Source organism: Podarcis muralis, chromosome 4 (assembly GCF_964188315.1).
Source record: "Podarcis muralis chromosome 4, rPodMur119.hap1.1, whole genome shotgun sequence".
Classification (NCBI taxonomy): domain Eukaryota; kingdom Metazoa; phylum Chordata; class Lepidosauria; order Squamata; family Lacertidae; genus Podarcis; species Podarcis muralis.
In genome coordinates this window covers 65,328,837-65,352,241 of record NC_135658.1, presented here as the reverse complement: position 1 = coordinate 65,352,241, position 23,405 = coordinate 65,328,837, and the positions used below count along the sequence as shown (strand labels likewise).

Below are 23,405 nucleotides of genomic sequence, written 5' to 3'. Positions count from 1 at the left end.
TCTTTTATATAACCAAGTACTAACCAACACCCACATTTATTAGTTCAGGCGTCATCATACATTACTAAATAAAGCAATACGCTTTCTCCCTCACTTCTTGCTATATAATTAGCGTGAAACAAGTCACCCATTTCTTTGATGTTGTTGCTTTGTTATTTTAAACATGTGAACTGAAACAAACTGAAAGTTTATGAAGTGCTAACTCTGTTACAACAATCTAAGAAATTATGACTATAAAACACAAATTCACAAAAAAACCCCAAGTGTATGAACAGGTAGCAGTTAAAATATAACCTTGCTTGAACACTTTTGATTCTAATTTGTTTTCTTAATTGGCTGACTAATTATTTTCTTAGCAGGATTTCCCAAAATGTTCGTTAGCCATCATAAAACATGTGCAAGGCGAGCTTCAGAGGTGCTCTGAGTGTGGCATTCTCATTCTTCCATATCTACAGCAGGGCAGTCCACCCTCTCAGACCAAGTGGTCCGCAAGAGTACTTTGACACAGAACCAGCCGCTGAATTAAATTTCCATATCAGAAATTAAAGTGTCCGCAATATAGTTAGTATTATTTAATATACACAATTAGTATGTTTAATTGAATATCTATAATAAAATGAATATATTTAATATATTCACTTAGTAAAGAAAATTGAATACACAAACAGATGTATGTGCTTTCGTTAACGATGCTGCCAAAACAGGTGCTGCTCAGCTTCTCTGCCAGGTTAGCGGGACAGTGAGTGAGCAATAGGCTGCTGCGGCAAAGGGTGCAATGGAGGTGGCTCCAGAGAAGCCATACTGCCAATGTCACCAGTGGGTGACTAAAGCAGCATGGCGCGGACTCCATCTCTTGGAGCCAGCTGTGCAGGTACCCTGCAAGGACACTACAGAACAGCATGGCCTGCAGCCACCCCTTCCCTTGTCCACCAAGGGCCACCCAAAAAGGCCTTACAGGCCACCTGTGGCCAGCATGTAGGACCACCCTGATCTAGAGCCATTTATTCTGCAAGCCATTCTGTCTTGCACCTGTCTTCCTCCAAGGTATTCAGTACATTAAAGAATGACCACTTTTGATTTATTTGAGGTTCATGTACCTTGCAGGACCCAACCACTGTTAAATGGAACAATCTATATGGCTTAGCAAACCATAGTTAATGGAACAAAACCTTGACTTCCTATGGTTTACTTGGCATGAAACAGCCATGATCCCCAGCTCTGACACAATGCTAAGTCAGGGATGGTGGTTTGTTTCTCTGGTGCATTAATGTGGATGAGCAAGGAAGATGAGATCAGCATGTTCACAGGAAACCATTAAATATGGTTTATTATGGTACACTATGCAGATAAGACCAATGTGACTTGGGAATGCTTCTTTAAATCATATATTCTTCCACCAAAACCCTAATTCACAGAGGCAAGAACTGCAAACTTGTGAGGTCTTCCTTTGGGGCAGCCCTTGCTACTGGAGCAGGGTGAATATAGTGATTCAATTTCTAGTGGCAAGCCAGCAGTCCTTAGGCATTTTAAGCTAGCTGTTTTATTATGAAATGCAGGTAGAGCGGTATACTCAATGCTCCACGTGCCAGCCTCCTTCTTTGCCTCAAGTCTCAAACAGAGATTAGAACCACTCATTAAACTATCAACAGCATAACTGCAAAAGTGACTAGATTTCAAACCAAGACAAAAAAACAGAATAAAAAACAAAACAACCTGGATAATCCAACATGTAAAAACACTGACAAATATTTCTGATGTGTTACATGGCATATAATGTCACCTTTGAAGTATGCAATCACATAAGGTATACATAAGGTATAACATTATATAAAACCCTTGCTTCTATTTGACAAATTGTTCAAACTCACTGAATCAGATAGCTATCCATGTATGTTGGACAACTTCCCCCTTTAAAAATCTGTTGAAAGCACTTTTAGCAGGCAGCATCTTATTTCAGAATCAAGAACTTGTTTTCTTGCTGATGTAATTTTGTTTTGTTTTGCATCTTTGTTACACTATGGTTTTTATAAATATACTTATCATGAGAAAAGGACAAGTACACTACAGGGAACTCCCCATTTGTTCACGATTGGCATGTGTCCGACCACGGATATGCGAGTCATTTTCAGCATCCCAAAGGGGCAGGGGGTGGAGTCAGAACCGGATAGGTTTATGCACACCCCACTGAGGCGCACAGTGCCTCAGAATGCAACCCCCGTGTAAACGAGGATTGCCTGTGTACTAAATTAAAAACATCCAAGAGTTACCATTTACTTGTATTGCAGTGGCTGTGGTAGGATTAGCAGTCTTGCCCTATAGAACTTTAAAAAAAAAAACTTGAAACAAAAAGTTGACTTTTAATAGAGGTCAATTCCCCTTAGGTATTTCTGTCGAAGAACTAAGCTTCCATCAGAGTTATTCAAATTCAGTGTCTGCATAGTAGGTACTTCGCTACAGGCACTCCTTCCACATCAAGCTTCAATTAAGCCTTCATTAAAAGCAATGATTTCACCTCATGTAACTCCCTACTTTCCCTTTGATGAGAAGCCTTGTGGCAGAATGACTGCACGAGCCTGAACCTTCCTTCACAGTTTGTCAGTTGAATTTCTGGCAGTTTTACACACTTGCTTTTATAACAACTGAACAAATTCATCCTGTGAAAAAGGAGACAGATGATCTAAAGGAGTAGGCTTGACCATCACATCCTGTGGTAGATGTTCTACTGCGGCACACAAAAAAACTCTTGTGGCACCTTAAATACTAGTAAATTTATTGTGGCTTAAGTTTTCATGAACCAGAACCCTCTTCACCAGCTGAAAACTGTGGTCAGCTTGGTGTTATATGCCCCTTGAGTAAAAAGAGAATACAGTGGTACCTCTAGTTATGAACTTAATTCATTCCAGAGGTCTGTTCTTAACCTGAAACTGTTCTTAACCTGAAGCACCACTTTAGCTAATGGGGCCTCCTGCTGCCGCTGCACCGCCAGGACACAATTTCCATTCTCATCCTGGGGCAAAGTTCTCCACTCGAGGTAACTCTTCCAGGTTAGCAGAGTTTGCAACCTGAAGCATTTGTAACCTGAGGTGTTTGTCGCTCGAGGTACTACTGTAAAACTTGTTTAAACAAAGCAAGGTTTAAAATTTCAAGTGATGGAAGAGAGGAGGTGTAAGTATGCATATGTAAGTAGTTAAATTTTATTGTATGTATTTATTATATTATTATTTTCTAACATTATCAGCTGCTTTGGGCATGCATTGCCATGGATGAATTTCAATGCTATTTTACATGGTGTTAATTTATTGCATGCACTGTACAGTGGTACCTCAGGATGCGAATGGGATCCGTTCCGGAACCCCATTCGCATCCTGAAGTGAACGCAACCCGCAACTGCGTGTGCGTGAGTCGTGATTTGCCGCTTTCGTGCATGCCACCATTTTTTTTTTTTTTTTTTTATATTTTATTAAGGATTTTCTTGTTTTACAGAAGTGTAGTGCCTCATATATATTTTTCCCCATGTAACATTTTTACAAATCCGTTTCATTTGTTGAGGCATTAGGGGGAGAAGAAAATAAAAATAAAAATAAAAAAAGGAGAGAAAAGAGAAAGGGGGGTGGAGAGAGGGAAGATGGATAAGGGTGGGATTGGGTGGCGGTGTTTCTATTATGTTTAATGTGTGTAGAGTTTGGTGTCAGCGTGCTTGTGTTGTTCACTTGTGTTCCTTTGGTGGTGAGAGAGGTTGGGGTTGGCCTAGGGTGTGATTGTTTGCTTGTGATTGGCTGTGGTGATCTTTGTTTTCGTGTGTGAGTGAGGTGGGTGGGTGTTTTGGATCAGGTTAGCCATATTGATTTGTATGCTGTTGGTGGATTATTGTCATTGTCCTGTTGGGCTGTGTGTGTGATAAAGGGGAGCCATACCGGGGTGAAGGCATCTTCTTCTGTTTGTCCCCGTGTCAGTTTCAGTTTATTAGTTAATTTTTCTAGTAGGGCTGTTTCCCAGACTATTTGGTACCATTGGTCCATGCTTACTCCTGACAGGTCTCTCCAGTGTCTGGTTATGGTGTTTCTGGCTGCTGAGAGCAGGTGGGTTATGAGTTCTTTGTGGTGTAAATGGGCATTGTTGTCTTGGAAGATGTTTAGTAGGGCCAATTCTGGGGTGGTGTCTATTACTTGCTTAGTTATTTTACAAATTTCTTGTATGGCTGTTGTCCAGAATAGTTGGATTTTGGGACACTCCCACCACATGTGGAAGTATGTGCCTGTGGAGGTGCACCCTCTCCAGCATTTTGGTGAGGTTCCTGGGTGTATTAGCGCTAGTTTCCTTGGTGTTAGGTACCACCTGTAGGTGAGTTTCAGTGTGAGTTCTTTTCTTTTCGTTGATATGGATTTAAAGGGGGGTTTAGACCACATTCTGGTCCATTGAGTGGGGTTTATCTCATAGCCTATGTCATTCTCCCATTGATTTTTGATTGCGTCTAGGGGATTTGCGAGATTTTGGAGTAGTATTTTGTATATTGCGGATACCATCCCTTTACCGTTTCCCTTTGTTGTTAGGAGGAGGTTTTCGAAGGTTGTCAGGGGCCTAGTTGCTGCTGATTTTACTGTTGGGTTGTTTAAGAGGGCATGTAGTTGGTGTTGTGTTAACCAGGGCATTTGGGTGTCTTCTAGTTTGTCTTGTATTTCTTGTGTTGACAAGGGTTTGTTATTTTTATAAAAGTCTATTAGGCGATACAAGCCTTTGGTTCGCCAGGTTTTTATCTTGAGGTTTTGTGCTGCATGGTGGAATAATGGGTGGTATGCCAGGGGGATTAGTGGGGATGGGGTTGGGGATAGTTTGCCTATTTGTGTTTTCCATGCTTTGAGCATGGTCTGTGTGTACCTGTTAAGTGTTGTGGGAATTTTCTTTAGTTTGTTTGGGAGGAGTGGGTATGTTGTGGTGCAGGTGTTTTCAATTGTGTCCTTCTCTAGGTGTACCCATTGTTTTGTCTCATCTTCTAGTATATATGGGATTATATGGCGTATTTGGTTGGCGTTGTAATATGCTTCTATGTTGGGGATTCCCCATCCTCCTTCTGAGGTGGGGAGGTGCAGGTATTTGGGGCTTATTCTTGGTTTTTTATGTGAGAAGATGAAAGAGTGTAGTTTTCTCTGCCAACTGTGAAGTTGGGTTGAGGGGATCCAGATTGGGAGGGTTTGGAATAGGTAGGTTAGTTTTGGGAGTGTGATCATTTTGATCATGGCTATTTTGTCTGAGAGAGTGAGGTTCATGTTATTCCATCTCTTTAGGTCTTTGTTAATTTGTCGCCACAGGGGCTTGTAGTTGTGGAGGTATAATTTATTGAGGTTTCTGGTTATTTGTACCCCTAGGTATCTGAACTTGGTGTGGCAAAGTTTTATTTTGGTGACCTTCGTGAGTTCTTTTTGGGTGTGAGGAGGGGTGTTGAAGCACATAGCTTCTGACTTTGTGAAATTTACCTGTAGGCCCGACACCATTGCAAATGCGTTGAGTTCTCTGATTAGGGAGGTTGCTGTGCTTATGGGGTCTGGTGTTGTGACCATTAGGTCATCTGCAAAGAGCCCTAATTTATAGGTCCTGCCTTTTATTTCCACTCCCTTGATGTCTGTGGCTGCTCGGATGCGGATTGCTAGGGGTTCCAGAGCCAGGATAAATAAGAAGGGAGACAGTGGGCATCCTTGTTTCGTGCCTCTTTGGATAGCTATAGTGTTAGAATCCATATTGTTAGTTCTGCATTTTGCTGAGGCTTGGGAGTATATTTGTTTGAGGATTTGTAGGAAGTTGGGGCCAAATTTCATGTTAGTTAGTACTGCTAATATGTATTTCCACTCCAAGCAATCAAAGGCTTTGAGTATGTCTAGGGACATAATTGTCAATGGGAGTTTGGTTGCCTTGCTGTGTTCGATCAGGTTCAGTAGTTTCCTGATGGGGTCTGTTATATTGCGGCCAGGGACAAAGCCAGTCTGGTCTGGGGCTATTAACTTGTGTAGGAAGATTTTTAGGCGGTTGGCCAAGATTGATGTGAATATCTTGTAGTCTTGGTTTATTAATGAGATTGGGCGGTATGATTCTACTTTGAGGCTGTCTTTTAGTGGTTTTGGGATGGAGACTATTTTGGAGTGGGTCCAGGTTTTGGGGATGGGGCCTCCTTTTATGATGTCGTTGAATAGGCGGGTCATGTAGGGCATCAAGGGTTCTTTGAATTTCTTATAGAATTCTGCTGTGAAGCCGTCTGGGCCTGGGGCTTTGTGTGGTTTCAAGTTTTTGAGGACCGCATCTATTTCCTCTGGGGTGATAGGGCTATCCATGAATTCCTGTTCCTCATCAGTTAGGGTAGGCATGGTCAGTCCTGCTAGAAATTTTTTGATTTCCCTCTCTGGTGGGTTATGGGAGGTGTATAGGTTGGAGTAAAATTCTGCAAATTCTGAAATTATTTCTTTGGGGGAGAATGTTATGTTGCCGTCTTTTTTGGTGATGCAGTGTATTCTTGTTTTGAGTGCTTTTTTCCTACATCTATTTGCTAGTATTCTGGAGTTTTTCCCTCCATATTCATAGAAACGTTGTTTAGAGTATAGAATGTTGATCATTGTTTTGTTGATTTCTAAGGAGTCTAGTTCTCTCCTTTTCTGTTCTATAAGTTTGAGGAGTTTTTTAGATCCTGTTTGTTTGTAGCGTGATGAGAGGGCTGTGATGTCTTGTTCTATTTTGCTAATTTTTGAGGAGGTTTGTTTTTTAAGGAATGTTTTCTCTTTTATGCAAGCTCCTCTGGTGACCGCTTTCATTGCGTCCCATAGGAGGGGGGTTGTTGTATTGTTTACATCGTTTTCTTTGAAGTAGTTTTGGAGGGTTTTTGTGAGACTCTCTCTAATTTGTTTGTTTGTAGTTAGGATGGGACTGAAGGACCAGGATGGGGTGGTTTGTGTTCCTTCTCCTATTTTAACAGTGACTTCTACTGGGGCGTGATCTGTGATTTTAATGTTACCTATGTTTGTTGATTCTACTGAGGGAATCAGACCCTGTGTGAGTAGAATGCTGTCCAGTCTGGACACTGTATCATGGCGTCCCGATTGGAATGTATGGCTGATGTCTCCCGGGTTTTGCTCACCCCAAATGTCATAGAGACCCCTGTTTTTTAGCATTTTTAGTAACTTGTAAGAGTTCCTGGTTGTTGGGGGTTTCCTTCGGAGGAAGGTTGCCCATGGGGTTGTGGGGTGGATATCTTTCAGGGATATACCTTTCATATTTAGATTGAGGTCCCCTCCTAGGATTGCTTCCCCTTCAGAGAAGGAGAGGAATTTGTTTAGTGTTTTCTGGAAGAATTCTAGTTGTTTCGTGTTTGGGGCATATATGGAGCCGATTGTCAGTTTGATTTTGCCATCTAGTGTCCCTTTAGCGAAAATGAATCTGCCTTTTTTGTCCTTGAGGACTGTTGTGGCAGTGAAGTTCAGGTCCCTACTGAGTATTATGGCTACACCACGGGCTTTCCCTGAGCCTTGTGCGACCCACTGTTGACTAAAGCGGGGGTCGCTCAGGAGTTTGCTGCCTTTGGGTGGATTGTGTATTTCTTGTAGGAAGGTGATGTGTGGTTTCATGGTGTTTATGTATGAGGTGATGCGTTTTCTTTTGATGGGGTTTCCCAGCCCCCTCACGTTTAATGTAATTGCTTTTAGGTTAGCCATTTTGTTTATCTATTATGTGGGGCGATTCCATGCCAACCCGTTCGGGTTGTCTTGTGTCTCTCTCTTCGTGTTGTTTAAAGAACCAGTGGGGTTGCGCTGACCTAGGGTGTGGTGGATGGGGGGCTAGTAGGATTAGAGTGAGATTTGGGTTAAAGAGTAGGGGGTAAGTTGTAGGGAGTTTCCTATATGTAGTCATATAGGTGTTTGTTTGGGGTATTTTGGGCCATCTGGCATTTAGCCAGTTGGTCCTAGGTCTCAGCTGGTGTGGAAGGCCGTGTTCAAGGACAGGCCGTCCCCCCTGTTGTCTGCGATAGGGGGTGATCAGGTGCATGCCACCATTTTGACCATCTGCGCATGCGCAAGCGGCGAAACCCGGAAGTAACGTGTTCCGTTACTTCTGGGTTGCTGCAGAGTGCAACCTGAAAGCGCTCAACCTGAAGCAACCTGAGGTATGACTGTACTTTTATTGCACATTTCTTCTGTAAAAATATGTATTAATGTTGGGATAAAAAGCAGATTAATAAATGATACCATGGAAAATGAAGATAACACATGTCACTGTACCTCACCAAGAATGTGAGTTCATTTGTTGTATTTTCAGATAAGAGAAACTAGATAATCCGTTCTTATCCATGGATCTTTCTACGTCCAGAATCACAAGCTATGTAAACAACTGAATATTTTCATACTAAGGAGCAATGGGAATGAGAGAGACATGATCTACCAACATTAACATGCATGTCTTCTGCCAAGAGCACCAACAGAATGTTTTCAAGCCTATGCTACTTCAGGAAAAATTGTGATGTCACGTGCAAGCTACCAGTTCAAACAGCAATTAAATTATCAAGTATTAAGTTTCAGCCAGTCCCAAATGGCAAACATTGAGAGTGGCTTTAGAAACAGGAGCTAACAAAACGTTAATAAAAAGCTGAAACAGAGACACAGACTTAAAGCTCTAATAACCTAACCAATAACTTATACACGGACTATGAACCATATGGTGCAGATATTACTGCAAATTTATTATGCTATTTGTGTAATATACAAATGATATAAGAAGACTTGGTCTATTTATTTGTATTATGTATTAGTCCTATGATCCTTGTTTATAAAACCCAATTAGAAAAACCTCTTATAACCTAGATAATCTAGGTTGCATACATCGTCCATAGATCCTTATGCTTCTACAGTGGTACTTCTGGTTGCGAACGGGATCCGTTCCGGAGTCCCGTTTGCAACATGATCAGAATGCAACCTGCATCTGCACGTGCCGCATCTGCGCATTACGTCATTTTGCGCATGCGGAGAAATCCAGAAGTAATGCTTTCTGGTACTTCCGGGTTGCCACGGGACGCAACCTGAAAAAACGTATCATGAAGCAAACACAACACGAGGTATGACTGTACACAGAACTGTAGATTCTACCTTCTTCAGAATATTTATATGATCATCATCAATTTGAGTTATTAACTGCCATTCATCATAAGGTCCCAGAGTTGTTGGCATCTGTTTATCTCGAGAGACAATGGAGTGTGCCTATGGGCTGAAGTGGCTGTGTTAGCAGCACCAAAGTGATTTCCTTTGGGCACAAGCCTGGGTAGCGAGTACGGAAGTCCTGGTCTTCCCAGACCACAAGACTTCCCTCCTGGCCTCGCCGGTCTGGTCCAAAGGAAAACAGAGCAATACGTTTGGCAACAACTTGGCAGCAGGAGTTGCCGGAAGGAGGCATATAAGGCACCATCCAACTGTCTTAGGGGCTCCACTCTGGATTTGTGTAAGGTGTTTAACAGAACTTAACTGCTCACTAGGCAAAAGAAAAGAAGCCAAAGGTATTGGTGGCCAGACAGTGTAAAGATCCTGATGTTCCCTTTGTAGCTATTCAGCTCAAGCAAGGTCAACTTCAAACAAAATACTGTAATGTGACCGAGTTGCCCATATGAACAGTTTTTATCAGTGCAACATAGTAGACGGTGCAGGCCAGCTTTTAACCTGTATCTTCTTGCCTTAAAAAGCTGCAAGTGCATTTTCCTTGGAACTAATCATGCATTGGCACAGCTGTCAGATAAATTCACTGGAGCATGTGGGAGTTTGCCTGGAATTCTAATGTCCAATCTTTTTTCCTTTTTCCTTTTTTTAATTTAAAAACATTCAGGGCTTTTAAAATTTTCTCCTGGAAAAAAGCGTTCACAACATATATCTATATCTATCCATATTAGTGCTACGTGCTCCTGTTAATGTCCAGCACTAGTGTGAAAAAGCTCCTTATGATGCAGGAGCAGGTCTCCTTGATAAACCCAACTGCATTCTTACTTGGAGAGATGTTTTTTAAAAAGGAAGGTGGAAAACCTTTACAGGAAACAGTTAAGGTTACTGACAAATTTTCAAGGTCTAAAGGGTAAAACCGAACCTGCTACACAGTCTATGGGAAGGTAGTCCCAATGGGCATTCCTTGAATTTTCTGTGTTTCACCAGCAAACAACCTTCTTTTTAAAGGAGGAAGATGATGCTCCACGTTACAAACTGCAGCCGTGATCAGATGGATTGTTTCAGCTCCAAACCAAATTGATTTTGTTATGATGAATAGAAGAAGGCAGTTGCCGAGCCGGAATTGATTACTACTCATCAGGAACAGTTGGGCTCCTCAGAAGAACTGTATACGTTTGAAATCAATATAATACATACGAAGGGAAGCAAGAGTCAGTTAGTTCTGGCAGGTTGAAACTATATCCTTGGTGGCTTTCCAGCTCTGATATGGCACAGACAATATTGCTGTATTATAATCTTGACTCATACCAATATTAGCATTTAGAGTTAATTAGTATTAAGGATTGCATGTCCTCTCTCTTTCAAAGACAGTATATATTCTAACATTTCAGAAGCAATGTATAGAATACGTCCTAAACACAATTGTAGTTGTTTTTCAAAAAAGGCTCAAGTTTTCTGCATTTGAGAGCAATCCTTTCACAGTACGGTGAAACATAATGATCAGCTAGTTTTGAAAATTATATGTAAATATTATTACACATGGGCATCTAAAACCATGCATGTTAGTGACAGCTCCCCTGCATAATGAAAAGCTTCAATTACCATCTCAAACTAACAAAATTGCATACTCCTGGCAAAAGACAAGGGGCAGGAAAAGGTGGGGAGAAGCCTAGCAACCACTTATAGCTATAGCAAGGCTCTAAAGTTTGCAAATGTCATTTCATACCTGAGATGAAATACAACACCCCATCAAAGTTAGAAAAAGAAGTTCTCATTAGTGAGAACAATATGGAATGAATGTCTACTGTTCAAAGAGAAAAAGCCACAATTCCACTGGCCATGCTCAAGTCCTTGAGCTGCACCAGAAGTAGTATTCTGAATCCCAGCCAAGTTATTTTTTTAAGTGTGTGTGCACACACACACATATATCAATGATACTCACCTGAATTCATACCTGACTGAATGAGGCTTGCCTACTTTTTCAGCAAAGCTTTTGCTAACCATCCTAACATCAGAGAACCTGGCAGCCCCCTCTTTGCAATTTGACTCTAGCCCCATCCCTATTTGTCCATTCTCTACATTTGCCCCATCCTGTATCATTATTTATTCCATTTATATACCACCCTTCATCCATCTTACAATAGACCAAAAACCTAACTATACACACAAACCAATTGAACAATAGTATAACATACTAAAACTGGAACAATTACCAAATCACGGCAGCCAATACAGCCGTGATAAAAACATAGTCTTAATGGACTGCAATTCCTCTAAGAGTCATATCACAATGTTCTATACAGCTCCTGACCTACTTTATAATTTTAATAATTTTTAAAATTGTAGGAGTGAAGCATACCCTAAAGTGCCATTTACAGTGGTACCTCGCAGGACGAATGCCTCGCAAGACAAAAAACTCGCTACACGAAAGGGTTTTTTTGAGCTGCTTTGCAAGACGATTTTCCCTATGGGCTTGCTTTGCAAGACGGAAACGTCTTGCAAGTTTGTTTCCTTTTTCTTAACACCGTTAATACAGTTGCGACTTGACTTCGAGGAGCAACTCATAGAACGCGGTGTGGTAGCCTTTTTTGAGGTTTTTAAAGACTTTGGTGAGTTTTGAAGCTTTTCCAAAACTTTCCCGACACCGTGCTTCGCAAGACGAAAAAAATCGCAAGACGACAAAACTCGCGGAACGAATTAATTTCGTCTTGCGAGGCACCACTGTACAAGTAATTCTCACATAGTAAAAGGACTGTACTATTTCATTAACATTCCCAAACATTTCTGCAACGTAAATATTCCAGTGAAGACAAAAGTTTTGCTTTTTCAATTTGTTCCACACTAAATATTAAAGAAATATTTTTTTACAGCGCAACCCTTTAATACACACTGAATGGATGAAAAAATGTGTGATGTGTATTCCCTACATAAACAGGCTTACATTATATAAAAATGTTAAGTTTGGTAAACTGCTCAGTAACCTATAAAACCACCTTCAAGGGAAGCTCTAACTCCTTAAACCTGTATGGTGTTAGTGAATTCAGCTGAGCTACCCAGTGAAGAAGTCAGTGAGTAGCTGAGGAAGGTGCACACACATATTCAGCTAAAACAAAGAAATCTGGTCATTCTTCCTAATATATTACAGGGGCTTGGGGTCTCTCGCAATGATATAAAAATGGAAGTACACTTTCTTTCAGGCAACACATTAGTGCTGATCAACTACACAGGTTAGCATTTTAATAATGTACTGTAATTCTTTATTTCAAATACAGATGAGCTGAGCAACTTCCTGAACATCTTTCATACTGATGATCCGGCATTACCAGCTGAATGTTGTATTCAGTAGGGAATTCCCACAAGCTGATCCGCAAATCACACTGAACTAAATGAAATCGAGAAAACTAAGGCTGAAATCCGATGCACAAAGACCCTGCCGAACACCGTGAAACTTTCGTCTGAGTAATCATGCATAAGATTGCACTCTTAATTTTCAGTAAGATTTCTGACTTTACATTTGCTTCTGACAAAGCCAGAATTCATAGTAAAGCGAATAATGCAACCAAGAAGGCATGGTTTTGTATATGACTACTGCTTGTATTTTCCATAGAACATGTGAAATAGGAATCCCAGAGTAACAGTTTAAATAAAAAATTGTGGTTTGTGTTCCTAAAATAGCTCATACAACACAAATGTACCTGTCTAAAAGTTCATCGTAAGCCTGGATTTACAGGGTGGACCAGGAGAGACGCACACCATTCGCTTCAGGCTGTTGTATTTAATGGCTACTTGTGAAAATAATAGTTTACAGTGAAATGGTGTGCCTAACTAACTCAACTAAGGCTGGATTCAAAGGTCAGCTTTTAAACCCAAACGTCTCACATACTTTTTCAATTTATCCAATGCTACAGGCATATATACATATTTTGGGTTTTCCTCAGCTCATAGGCTAATCAGTGCTCAGAGGATGAAGGAACATAGGAACCAATAGATTTGTTGGAATCTGTTTATAGAAAATAAAATATGTATGACACAAAATATCTCTGTGACTTCCTCTTCAGAGAGATGCTGAACTACTTTTCTTTAAACAATATTTTGGTCAATTGATAGTACAGTAGTTAGTTATTGCTTATTGTAGTTTTTTAGTCATTTAGTCGTGTCCGACTCTTCATGACCCCATGGACCAGAGCACGCCAGGCACTCCTGTCTTCCACTGCCTCCCGCAGTTTGGTCAAACTCATGCTGGTAGCTTCGAGAACACTATCCAACCATCTCGTCCTCTGTCGCCCCCTTCTCCTTGTACCCTCAATCTTTTCCAACATCAGGGTCTTTTCCAGGGAGTCTTCTCTTCTCATGAGGTGCATTGGAGTATTGGAGCCTCAGCTTCAGGATCTGTCCTTCCAGTGAGCACTTAGGGTTGATTTCATTAAGAATGGATAGATCTGATCTTCTTGCAGTCCATGGGACTCTCAAGAGTCTCCTCCAGCCCCATAAGTCAAAAGCATCAATTCTTCGGCAATCAGCCTTCTTTATGGTCCAGCTCTCACTTCCATACATCACTACTGGGAAAACCATGGCTTTTACTATACGGACCTTTGTTGGCAAGGTGATGTCTCTACTTTTTAAGATGCTGTCTAGGTTTGTCATTGCTTTTCTCCCAAGAAGCAGGCGTCTTTTAATTTCATGACTGCTGTCACCATCTGCGGTGATCATGGAGCCCAAGAAAGTAAAATCTCTCACTGCCTCCATTTCTTCCCCTTCTATTTGCCAGGAGGTGATGGGCCCAGTGGCCATGATCTTCATTTTTTGGATGTTGAGCTTCAGACCATATTTTGTGCTCTCCTCTTTCACCCTCATTAAAAGGTTCTTTAATTCCTCCTCACTTTCTGCCATCAAGGTTGGCTTATTGTATAGGGTAGGGTTTTTAAAGTCAAGAACTTGAACACACATATACATATGAAAGTGATAGGGCTTTTGCTGCCATCTTTAACTAACTGGTTTACTGTGCAATGGGCTTGAAGTGAAGGAAATGAATTTAAAGTAAAACAATTAATGTAGTGACTATTCTGGAATTTGTATTCGATACCCATAATGAATCAATGTAGGTCACTACCTACAAAAGATTGTGTCACAAGAAGTCAAGAAAATGCTATCACACTACTGTAGCACTGAAACTTTCCTAAAATTTGCATGAAGCTAGTCATCCTTTAGGGCAGTGTTTCCCAACCTGTGGGTCATGACCCACAAATGGGTCACAAAGCCGGTGCAAGTGGGTCACAGACACAGGTAAACCCAAAATAATTGCTTTTAATCCTTAACAAGCATGATGAATACTACTTACAACTTTGTCTCTTACAACTTGCACCCAAACATTGCAAGTGTGCGAGTCTTACATTCTAACATTTGGGAACTGCTGGCTGGGGGCAGATGCGGTGATAGTTCACAAGAAGGTACTCAATAAAGGGAGTTTGTTTGAGTGACTATTACAGCTCTCCTTTGATGCACAGGAATATCTTCAAAGCAGATGGTTAGTGTTCTTAAAAAGTTATTCGGTTTTGTTGTGGGAATTTAAGTTCTCTAAACATTTCAACAAATTTAAATTAATAGGGCTGTGTTGTGTAAATTTTTAATTTTATGCCTCAAGCAATGGTGATAAAATAGGTAATCTTATAATTAAAATGCCCCAAAGTAACCGTCACCAAAGACACAAAGTCCAAAATTCTTGTGATAATAAATTGACGGATTGCCATACTAAGGAAATTTGGACTTGTGGGTCTCCCATAGAGAGTCACATTCAAAACCTAGGTAGGCAGTTAAGTCTGGTCAGTGCCTGGATGGGTTCCTGCCTAGAAGCCACATGGACACCAGGCCACCTTGAATTCCACAATAGAATAAATGTGAGATATAAATGTAATAATACAAGATCCATGTAAGAATTTAAGAAACCAAAGTGGAGCACCATTTTGCTGGCCAGCCTTCTGAGTTGCAGCGACTGACTGATGAAAACTTAACTGATTGAAAAGATTAGACTTCTTATCACCAGCTTTTACAGGACTATCTGCTAAATTCAAAGCATGCTAGATCTTTGAAGAGGTAGCCAAATTTTAGAAAGGAGCCTGTTATTTGTTTGTTTGTTTGTTTGTTTGTTTGTTTTGTTTCTCTGCCCACACAGGACAGTCCAAAGCATTGGTGGAACTGGCCCGTGTCTCAAGTCCCCTGGTTAAAAGCAGAACCTCAAGTATCCGGCAACACACTCCACGATTGTGTAATTTGTCTCTTGTGCTTGGATCCGCCTCACAGCACCAATCCAACAGGTTTAAACGTCATAAAGAGACATGTAAAGACGCCACACAAGAAAATGCATTATTTTGGAATCAAAATATGCACCTCTGCATATTTAACCAAGTAACATTAGCCTCGCAGGAGACATTACCATTTTACACTCCCCTTTCCAGTGAACACCAAAGACAGCCTTGTTTTACAACCAAGGAGACCATACACCATTAAAGCACTAAAAGGTTTCGTCTGCTGGTAAAAGAGAATACAAAAGCCCTAACAGCACAGCGATCCTTTCCTGTCGTTTTACTGCCCGCCTCGTGTTTCCTCTTGACAGCGAGTCAGCAAAGGAGCGTTATTGATGCCTGGGTAAAGAAGACCCACCGCCCAAACGTTGATTTTCGTCTAGTTTCTCCCTCCGATTTGATGTGCTATCCTTCACCTTCCCCAATTACCAGCAACAAAGCTCTCCTGCAAAAAAAACACACACCCTACATCTTCCAGGCCATCCTCTTCCTCGCATCGGGTGAGGCCTCCCATCATCCTTACAATAGCCACTCCAGTACAATCTCCCCCTCCCCACCTCCAAGGCTTGGTTCTGGCGCCTTCCCGGCTTCGGCTATGCTACGATTCCCAGCGCGCCCGCTTGCCAAATGTCACCGCACACACCCACCCCTTGCAAATAAATCACGCTGCCACACGGAGACTGGCGGCGGCAACACCACGTTGCAGCATGGAGGGCAAGGAGCACGGAAGGGCACCTGCCCGGCCCCCTCGCAGCTTTCACCCGCCCTCCACTGAGATGGGTGGCTGGGTGTACAAGGGGGGGAACGCAGCACAGAGTCTTCTCTGCAAAGTAAAAAATACAAAAATAAAAAAGCAAGCCAAGCACCTTCCCACAAACCACACCTGCCGGTCACACACACACACACACACACACACACACTATGTCCTACCTGACGCCCGTGGGTACGAGGGAGACGTCCGCGTTGGCCCCGGCTCCGCCATCTTCCTCCTCCTCCTCCTCCTCCGGCGCGCTAGCTGCGGTTTACTTTCCTCCGCGGCTGGGCACGGGAGCTGGAGAGAATAATGCTTTGCCGCACAGGCGCACTGCCCGCTTCGGCACGACACCTGACGCTGCCTTGTGGCGCTGGGGAGGCGGGAAAAGGCGAAGGAGTGCCGGGGCTGAGGAGAGAGGCGGGAAGGGCCGTTTGCTGCTCGCTACGACGGCTTGTGTGGAAAAAAATTAAAGCGGGGCGACCACGCCGCTCCCGGCGCCTCCCAGGTGCTCGTTGCCTCTTTCTCGCTCGCGCTCTGGCGAACGTGTGGCAACCTGCTCTCGTGCTCCTATCCCTCCTTTCCCTGCCCGAGGCGAGCAGGCAGCCGCGCCTGTTCCACGGGCTCGTCGAGGTCGCGCCCAAGGAAAGCCGCGCGCGCGCGCGCGCCCCTCTCCAACCCTGGGAGATGGAGCTGCTCCTCCTGGGACAAGGCGAGCGCGTTTAACGCCCAGGGTGGCCGCGGAGGGAGGGAGGGAGGCGCAGCTTCTTCCCTGCGGACTAGTGGGCTGTTTCCTTGAAGGGCCGCCGCGCAACCTGGGCTGGAAGAAGCACGTGCCTTCTTTCCGCTCAATGGGAAGTTTAAAACAAAACAGGCAGGCGAGGAGAGATGGGAAGCGGCGCGTCCTAAGCCAGGAGACGTGTTGGAGCAGGAGCGCTTCCCTCTCGGGTTTGGAGTCTTCCAAAAAAACAAGGTTTATTGTGCTTCGCACACGGTTATGGTTAGTTATTATGGCGCTGCCCACAAGCTTTACTTCTGAATAACTGAGTTTTGGTAGGATTTTCCTCAAGCCACGAACTGTACAATGTATGGTGAATCCCAGGTGTACACAATGGGAACATTTCCTGAGGATAGTCTTACATGTCTGACCTCGGAGAAGCATCCCATTGCCTGCTGCCTTTTCCTGTTGACTCAGAACTGAGGCTGCAAATTTTAACCATGTCTACTCAGAAGTCCTATCGGATTCAATAGGCCTTACTCCCTCGTAAGTGGGTGAGGACTGAGTCTCTGCGAACAAGGAGGAGAGGATCTCATCCATTTTGGTTATTTAAAGTGCCAACACCAGGGGAAACATAGCTATGAACTATCTCCAGGCAGGAGCCAAACAAAGTGAAGGAATCGGAGCCCAGAAAGCACAAGTAGCTCCTTCCCGCAATGCCTTTCTTGCCAAAAAACGCTCCCCACCCCACAAAAGGCAGTCACCTCGTGCCAGAAAAACTAATTGCTGGATTTACTTGAAAGGCAGCACAAGAAATTACCTCACTGCATTTTAAGCCAGAACTGTGTACATACCGTAAGATTTTGGAGCAAAAGCCCATTCCTTAATGTTAACTAACCCTATGTATAACTGGAATGATGACAATCCTACCTTACCTTTCCGCCTCATTTTCCTCCTCTTCTGGTTTCACTTGTGTTTTAAATTGTAACCCTCTTGTACTAGAGAGTGACCTCTCATTCTTTATTAAATGCCATCTACCGTACATGGATGGCACTTGACTTAATACTAAAACACATTGCACAGCTTTGGGGCATTAACAATTGAAGCATTTTATAAGGGACAGCCTCTCCTGGGCAGGGATTTACAAATGTTCAAAGCTTATTTCAAGTGTGATGTGAAAACTTCAATTCCTAATTCAGGTTGCTTATGCACCTACTTTGAATAAGGAATGGGGAGCCACTTTCAACTTCCTAAGGGATCCCCTCAACAGAGTTGGATTTGATACAGAGCTGAAATTGGAAAGGAAGACAAGTAAGCCTTGTGAGCAGAACTGGCTTCTATTTGTAAATGGAACAGTTTGAATCCTAGCCAAAATATAATGAATTATTGAAGATTCTTTGTGCAGATATTGGGAACTCACTATACATTAGACAGTCTTCTAATGTGGCTCAAGGTCTCCTAAATGAGCCCCATGGGATGAGAGTTACCATATTTTTTCCTATTAATTTTTCAGCCTTAGGCCATTCTACTACATGCAACAATCCATTTGTTAATTGATTTACATGATCAAGCTTTTCCATAGGTTTTTGTGCGTAGCTGAGAGAAAACTATTGCTTTCCACCAAGTAGTTAGGATTAATTGAAACATTCCTTGCTAGAATTAAGTACTGTAAACCTTTTGCTTGTCAATAAAATGACGCAAAAGTGTGGCAAAAACGGTAGATTTATCTTGCACGCATGCTGATCTTAAAATGGGAGTGTTTATTGGGAAATGGCAGGAAGTTCATACAGGAAAATATCACCTTCTCCCCATCATTGCAAAAGTATGCTCCTAATTTATAGTGGACCTTTGCAAGCTCAGAAGTATAGACATGATTTTAATTTTTTTATAATGAAAACCCTAAGCCTGAAAAAATATAAGTAACACAGGTCTGTACAAATGCCTAGGCTTAAAAGGTCAGTAACCTAAATTATTAATACCAAGATAGATTCACTTCCCACAAAAGAAATTAGACCACTGTGTGTCTTTGCTGGATTAATTTCATAGTTGTGTTTTCTTGTGAGAGGTTACCAATTTTAACCAAGGAACGTAATCCAGTGTTGTACAAGTTTAAGTTTGCTGACACAATGGAACTTCACAATCCTCTTCTCTATCCTGCAGACTCCCTAGAGCCCCCAAAATTGTTCTAGAGAGCCCCACAACCTTTTGGAACAGATTTTGAGAACACTGAAGTGGGAAGATATGAAGTTCTGTGTGAACAGATGTGTTCTGCTCATGTACAGACCATGCTGGATACAACCCAAAATGTTTTCACAGCATAGTCCTGCACTTATTGGCAGGAGTTCTACAATCTTGGACAAGTTCCATGCAGCTTCTCCATGCAGTGGTTATCACGTGTACAGCTGTTCAGCATATGGATTACCAGCATTGCATAGCAACTCTCTACAGTATGTCAAGGAGTAACATTGTTGACCCCAAACAAGATTAAGGGCTGTAGTAAAGTCACCACATTAGCACAAAGACTAATACAAAAAGACTTCCTTCTCCCTCCATGCCCATCCCTAAATCTGTTCTGAGGGCTCCTCCAAACCTCTGGAGCAGATTAGGGGTCGAAGATGGGAAGGAAGTTCTGTTGCACAGGTGGAGCCCCTTGAACCAATGAGACAACTGTTGGATACACCCTAAGTGTTTGTTCTTTGATAAATGAACCTACTGCAGAGGAAGGAAGATCAAATTACCTGGACTGTCCCTTTCTAGTTTTATACTACAAATTCATAAACTCTCCACAAACACTCCCACCTACAGTTGTAGTCATTCTATAAATTCATCTACCATTTCCTAATATTTTCAATTAATAAATACTGGAGTTCATTAATTCAGCCTCCCAATAGAATATATTTATTTGTATCACAATGGACAGAAAGAACCAATCAGAGTAGCAGCTGGGAGGTTTCGGTTCAAGTCAGCACCATTCCACATAATTGCAATTTTTTTAAAAAAATAATTCATCTTTAATCCACTCTCACTGTGAATCCAGTATGTTTGAAGGAGAAGGGGATCTGAGGGCAGATAAGCAACTGGAAAAGAAAGTAATTCTGATTATTGAGTAGGGGAAGCCACCAAAAGGGACAGCTATACTTCTTGCTATACCCAAAAGTTAATAATTCATACTAATACAGTTCTAGGTCTGTTTGGTTTTTTAGAACTATAGACTGAGTAGAGTTAGACCTGTTAGCAATTTAAATTAGGTCTGCTTTTTCATTCATAGAAATCATTTTGTGTTCCAGTAATCCTTAAACCTAAGCCGTAGTAACAACTTATATGATCAATGTATATTTCACAACACTGGAGATTGTAGCAACTATATGTATGAGCTCATATTTTACACTTTAGATTGTTCATGAGAAGACACAACTCACATTTGAAAACCCGTTATAAGAGCTACATGTTGAGAAATAGCATTGCTGTAAGAACTACTCCTGTGTTAGACAATTTGGATGCACTACTAAGTGGTTACGTCATTTCAGACAACACTGCTATTTAACAGGGTTTCATGTCTTTTTAATTAAACCACCATAATGAACTTAGGTACATAGTCTCAACTATACATTACCAGCATACTGCATTATTCCTTGGCATTAGCTTTTTCCTTCTCAACAAGGAAACAGGTTATATTCATGCCCTTAAAAATCAAACTACTGTTAGAACTGAATACATGCACAAACTTTACATCTTGCAAAGAGGAGGAAAAGTCAATTTACATCAAACCAACCAATCTTATGTTGCTGTGATGATCAAATGGGTTAATTCACATACTGCCCTGAATTAAGTTCCTTGAAGGAAAAGTGGGATAAATGAGTCATCAGCATCATACAGCTGCCCTGATGCTAGAAATTACTTGCTGGATCATAGCTAGTGATTGGATCATAACCAGAAGTGGGAGCTTAAGTTAGAAGATGTGGTAGAACTCAGTGGCAAATATGTAAAGCAGGAGTGGGAAGCCTGTGGTCTTCCAGTTGTAGTCCAACAACATGTTGAGGACCACTGGTTCCCTAATTTTAACATATAAAACCCAAGGTCCAACCCCTGATATCTCCACAGTTTTAAAAAAAGAATTAGAGGCTGTTTTAAGAGTCAGAATTAGGACAGAGAAATACCCATTATCTAACATATTATTTTTTTAGGATTTAAATTTTTATTGTTAAGAAAATATTTATTTGTTAAAAACCCTTATATCTTTCCCTGGGAGAAATCTGACAGGAACTGGAGAGCATCTGGTTTATGATGAAATGAGGATGACACTGTGTAAATGTCCAAATTGGAACAGGGTAGAAATAGTCAATGGCAGTGCAGTGGGATGATAGCCAGCCAGAAGTCCATAGCCATAAAGGAAAAATCCACATGACAGACATTTGGAGAGGGACCCTACGCATTGAAAGAATGAGTGGAATAGAGTTCCATCTTTATTTAAATCCAACAGGAAGGGAAAGGTGTTGCTCTGGAATATGGTCAGAAAAATTAAAAGGGGATACAACTCCCCAGAACCATTGTGTGTGAGTGATAATAGCAAGCCTCCAAAGTTATTTAGTACTGAAAATGTACTAACATTCCCCTGAGCAAAAGGCCCAGGGTGATCTGGGCCCTAGCTACTTGGTCCTAAAACTGACCAGATGGGAAGTGACACAGCACTTAATCTTAAGTGGCACCCAGGACCTGTTGTGCGATGCAAGTGTTAAACCATTTGGAAACTACAGTACTACAGCTCTATCAAATTCATTACATATTGAAGCAGACAATTGCCAAGAAAGTCCAACAAAAGCATTATTTGACTTCTAAAAGGAACACTTTAGAATTTTGTTGAGGGATTGGTGAAAAAAAAGTTTGAAAAGGATAGTTAAGAGCGGGCTTCCTCAAACTTGGCCCTCCAGGTGTTTTTAGCCTACAACTCCCATGATCCCTAGTTAGCAGGACCAGTGGTCAGGGATGATGGGAATTGTAGTCTCAAAACATCTGGAGGGCTGAGTTTGAGGAAGCCTGGTCAAGAGGGTCAAATCTCTATAAGTGGCTTGGGAGCTATTAAAACGCAATACACAGAAGCTCAGCTAAAATATATACCACAGATCTGCAAAATTATGACCAAAGCTATGAGGATGCCAAAGGGTTAACAAGCAGAGACAAGAGGCAAAAAGACACTCGTCAGAAAACAGAAGAGTTGCCTAAATGAGGATAACAAAAAGGAACACAAACTTTGGCAAAAAAAAATACAAGCAGACAAAAAGGAATTAAAAGGATTATGAGGACTGTATTGCTAGAAACTTTAAGACCAACAATAAAACATTTTATAAATACATTTAAGAGACATTCTAGGGAGACAGTTGGACCTTCGCACAACAAACGAGTCCAAGGTGTGCTAAAAGAGGAGGAGATTGCAGGGAACCTAAACCAATCCTTTGCATCTGTTTTCACTGCCAAGATGTAGAGCAGATCCCTGTGTCTCATAATGGAGAAACATAAGTAGTGGGGATTTCCTGAAGAAATTTGTATTGGGACCTGTGCTTTTTAGCTTGTGCATTACTGATCTAGAGTTAGGGGTGAGCAGCAAGGTAGCCAAATTTACCGGGACACCAAAATATTTAGCGCTGCAAACCAAGTCAGATATTGAGACTCCAAAAGAAACTCTTCAGACTGGGGAAATAGGCACTAAAATGGCAAATGTAGTTCAATGAAAAGAACTGTAAGATTATGCATACTATGGCAAATATATGTAAATATATCTCCTCACTTCACATACATGAATGGCGTCTGAACTGGCATAGCCTGACCAGGAAAGAAATCTTGCGACATAGTGGATAGTTCAATGAAAATGTCAACCCAATGTGAAATAGCTGTGAAAATGGTGAATTCTGTGTTAAGGATCATTAGGAAAGGGATCAAAAATAATGTATTTATACAAATCTATGGTGCAACCACACTTGGAATACCTTGCACAGTTCTGGTCAGTGCACCTCAATAATATTTTACAACTTGATATGGTACAAAAAAGGGGAGGGCAGCCAAAATCATCCATGGGGATGGATCAACTGCACTATGAAGAAAGATTGCACAAGGGGTTTTTTAGTTTGGAAAATGGGCAAGCAGGCAACAAACACACAACAGAGGTGTATAACATTATGCATTGTGTGGAGAAAGTAGATGTAGAGAAGCAACAGCAGGGAGAGGGTTGCTTTTCTTACATCCTGCTAGTAGGCATCTGATTGGTTGCTGTGGGAAGCAGGATGCTGCACGAGACAAGTCCTGATCTAGCATATATTCTTATTCCAGCATTATCAGAAACATTGTCAGTGGCAAGACTTCCACGATCTCATGTCCATTAAATGCTTCTAACCAAGCATGCACATTGTAATGTTGTTAAAAAGTATGCTTAAACTGTTGTCTTAAATCAGTCTAAGACCAAGAAGCCA

General features: G+C 41.7%; 1 protein-coding gene across 11 annotated transcripts in view; it reads right to left on the bottom strand.

Annotated features, from left to right (window-relative positions):
- The window catches only part of MAP7D2 (MAP7 domain containing 2), a 54,040-nt gene extending 37,186 nt beyond the window's left edge, over nucleotides 1–16,854 (bottom strand). For 5 of the 11 annotated variants that reach the window (XM_028727535.2, XM_028727536.2, XM_028727540.2 and 2 more), the window contains exon 1: nucleotides 16,406–16,853. In XM_028727535.2, the coding sequence (XP_028583368.2) occupies nucleotides 16,406–16,457 (52 nt within the window). In that variant the 5' untranslated portion in view covers nucleotides 16,458–16,853. Of the gene's footprint in view, nucleotides 1–16,405 lie in introns of all 11 variants that reach the window. The other 6 variants (XM_028727544.2, XM_028727543.2, XM_028727546.2 and 3 more) reach the window with 3 other exon arrangements.
- Nucleotides 16,855–23,405: the final 6,551 nt, after the last annotated feature.